This window comes from Bison bison, unplaced genomic scaffold (assembly GCF_000754665.1).
Source record: "Bison bison bison isolate TAMUID 2011002044 unplaced genomic scaffold, Bison_UMD1.0 scf7180017862278, whole genome shotgun sequence".
In the NCBI taxonomy this organism is placed as follows: Eukaryota; Metazoa; Chordata; class Mammalia; order Artiodactyla; family Bovidae; genus Bison; species Bison bison.
In genome coordinates, this window is record NW_011492850.1 from 609,678 (window position 1) to 612,964 (window position 3,287).

Here is a 3,287-nt window from a genome sequence, read left to right on the forward strand (position 1 = left end):
TCAAGGCTATGGTTTTTCCTGTGGTCATGTATGGATGTGAGAGTTGGACTGTGAAGAAGGCTGAGTGCCAAAGAATTGATGCTTTTGAACTGTGGTGTTGGAGAAGGCTCTTGAGAGTCCCTTGGACTGTAAGGAGATCCAACCAGTCCATTCTGAAGGAGATCTGCCCTGGGATTTCTTTGGAAGGAATGATGCTAAAGCTGAAACTCCAGTACTTTGGCCACCTCATGCGAAGAGTTGACTCACTGGGAAAGACTCTGATGCTGGGAGGGGTTGGGGGCAGGAGGAGAAGGGGACGACAGAGGATGAGATGGCTGGATGGCATCACTGACTTGATGGACGTGAGTCTGAGTAAACTCCGTGAGCTGGTGATGGACAGGGAGGCCTGGCGTGCTGCGATTCATGGGGTTGTGAAAAGTCGGACACGACTGAGCGACTGAACTGAACTGAACTGAGTCAGCTCTCTGCTGAGTTCTCCCCTTCTTCATGTCCTTTATGTCCACTGCCTCTCAGCTCAGTAACTGACTTGACTAGGAACCTGAATCTTCAGACAGGCCCTTCCTTACTGTCTGCTAATTACACTCACAATTCTAGGAATCCATCAGCAGTTGAACTTATGGGTATATGTCCTAAAGAACTCAAAGCAGGATCTCCAACCAGGTCGTTTCCACAGTACACGGGCCTCCTCCTTTGCCACCCTCTGAGGGGGTTCTCTTTGAGGGATTTCCTATCCTCTGCTGAGGCTGAGGGGAGCTTTATACCAGTGCTTGAGAATGGCCAGGACTCTTCCCTCCAACAATCTCTCTTTTTAAAAAATTATTTTTATTTATAAAATAACTTTTTATATTATATCGGAGTACATTTGATTAAGAATGTCACGTTAATTTCAGGTATATAGCAGACTGATTTAGTTATACAAATACATGTATCTATTCTTTTTCAAATTATCTTGCCATTTAGGTTGTTACATAATATTGAGCAGAGTTCCCCGAGACCTGGGTTCGATCCCTGGGTTGGGAAGATCCCCTAGAGAAGGGAAAAGGCTACCCACTCCAGTATTCTGACCTGGAGAATTCCATGGACTGTATAATCCATGTGGTCACAAAGAGTTGGACACAACTAAGCAACTTTTACTTTCCCTGTGCTATACTGTAGGTCCCTGTTGCTTATCTGTTTTATATACAGCAGTGGGTACTAGTCAATTCCAAACTCCCCAGAACTCTCCAGCCTCTTTTCTGTTTCTTTCCCCTCTGTCACATCAAACTTCTTGAATGTGGTCTAGACTTCCAAATCCCCATTTCACATCACAACCTTTTGGTATGTGTATCCTCGGCAGTTCCTCCAACAGTTCACATTAAAGTCTCCATAACTTCCTTTTGCTAAATGGAGCGTTTCTTGAACTCTGGTCACATTTCACCTGTTGACCAAAGGTGCGTCCAGGGGTGGGGGTGGGAAGGTAGTGTCTCCGCTCATTTTCTCAGGCTCGGGTGCTACTCTGGCCCCCTCAGATGCTCTTTCCTTTGGCCGCAAGTGAGCCCCGCAGAAAAGTGGGATGATGAAGTAGTGCAATGATGAAGTGGGCACAGCAGCCTATGAAACATGCACATCAACACATGGGAAAATCGGGTGTGTCCTAAAGTCTACAGAAACAAGAAATGGCCCAAATTACAGCGAGCCTTGAGCAAGTTCTTGGTTGTTCCTCTTATTCTTTAGTCCTTCTCCTTTTCTCAAGCTGCTCTCTGTCTTCTCCAACCCGCAAATAGACAGTCTAGCTTTTCATTTTATTCTGGCGCACCTTCCTTGGATTCTTCCACGTGCGCCCAACGGCACCGCCCAGAGAACGAACTAGATGCGTTGGGCGGGGCGTGTAGCTGCTGGGGAAATCAGCTAGCCTCAGCCTGACCCAGCTTGGCCCAGGGCTGCGCTCCCATACACCGCACCAGCGAGCTTTGCACGCACTGCTCCCAGCGCCTCTAGCGGAGGTCCCTGGAAGGCTGACTCTCAAGGCCACAGTGGCAGGGACTGAGTCAGTAGGGAACAGGCTGTGCCATGAGGTCAGTGAGGACCTGCCTCTCCCCAGGCCGGTCGCTAGTCCTGGCGGTGCTCCTGGTTGACTCTCTTGGCAAGGATTTACATTTTCACCCTGAGTGGGGCTTTGACTCCTATGAAATCACCATTCCCAAGAAGCTGAGCTTCCGTGGAGGGGAGCAGAGAGTGGCCAGGCACGTGTCCTACCTCCTGCAGGTAAAAGGCAAGGACCGTGTCCTTCACCTGTGGCCCAAGAGGTTTCTATTGCCCCGGAATCTGCAGATTTTCTCCTTCACAGAACAAGGAAGACTCTTGGAAGATCACCCTTATATATCCAGCGACTGCAACTATATGGGCTTGGTTGAAGGAAATCCGGAATCTGAAGCTACCATAAGTACATGTATGGGAGGTCTCCGAGGCATCCTGAAAATTGCTGCCAATAATTACCAAATCGAGCCCTTCAAGGCTTCTTCTAATTTTGAACACATGGTATATCCCCTGGAGAAAGAGGAGGAAATTCCCAATCAAATCTGTGGCTTAACTAATGAGGAAACAGTAGAGCAGATGGCCCAGCATGAGAACATGGCTAGGACTCCAGATTTCACTGAGTCATATGTGCACCAAAAGTACCTGGAATTAGCCCTGGTCTTTGATAACAGTAGGTATTTATATATGAACTCCAATCTTACTCAAATCATAAATGATGCCATTCTTCTGACTTCAGTTGCAGACTCTTACTTTCAAGATGTCCATATGAGAATACAGCTATTAGCTGTTGAAGTATGGACAGACAGAGACAAAATAGCACTTAATTCCCCAGAGTTATCACAAGTTTTAGGCCAGTTTGTGCAGTACAGGTCACGTGACCTACATGTTCGGATTCCAGCAGATTGGGCACACCTGTATGTTCACAAAAAGTTTAAGGATGCACTTGCTCATCACTGGGGAAGTGTATGTAGTATGATACCTTCTGGATCTACAAGTTCTGTGCTAGATAGAAACATCCTTGGCCCTGCCACTTGGACTGCTCATGTTCTGGGCCATAGTGTGGGAATGACCCATGATTATGAATACTGCCAGTGTAAGGGTAGGCATAGTTGTATCATGGGCACTGGACGAACTGGGTTTAGTAATTGTAGTTATGCCGAATTTTATTCACATGTAAATTCAGGATTAAACTGTCTAAATAATCTCCCAGGCCTAGGCTATGTGGTTAAGAGATGTGGAAACAAAATTGTGGAAGAGAATGAGGAATGTGA

The 3,287-nt window shown here is 46.9% G+C and overlaps 1 protein-coding gene across 1 annotated transcript; it reads left to right on the forward strand.

Moving 5' to 3' along the window:
- Nucleotides 1–2,049: 2,049 nt before the first annotated feature.
- LOC104983370 (disintegrin and metalloproteinase domain-containing protein 30-like) lies at nt 2,050–3,283 on the forward strand (the record flags this gene model as incomplete). The annotated part of the gene is made up of 1 exon (XM_010832828.1): nt 2,050–3,283. A coding segment is annotated over exon 1 (1,234 nt), but the record flags the coding sequence as incomplete, so codon positions are not given.
- Between the last annotated feature and the right edge of the window lie 4 nt (nt 3,284–3,287).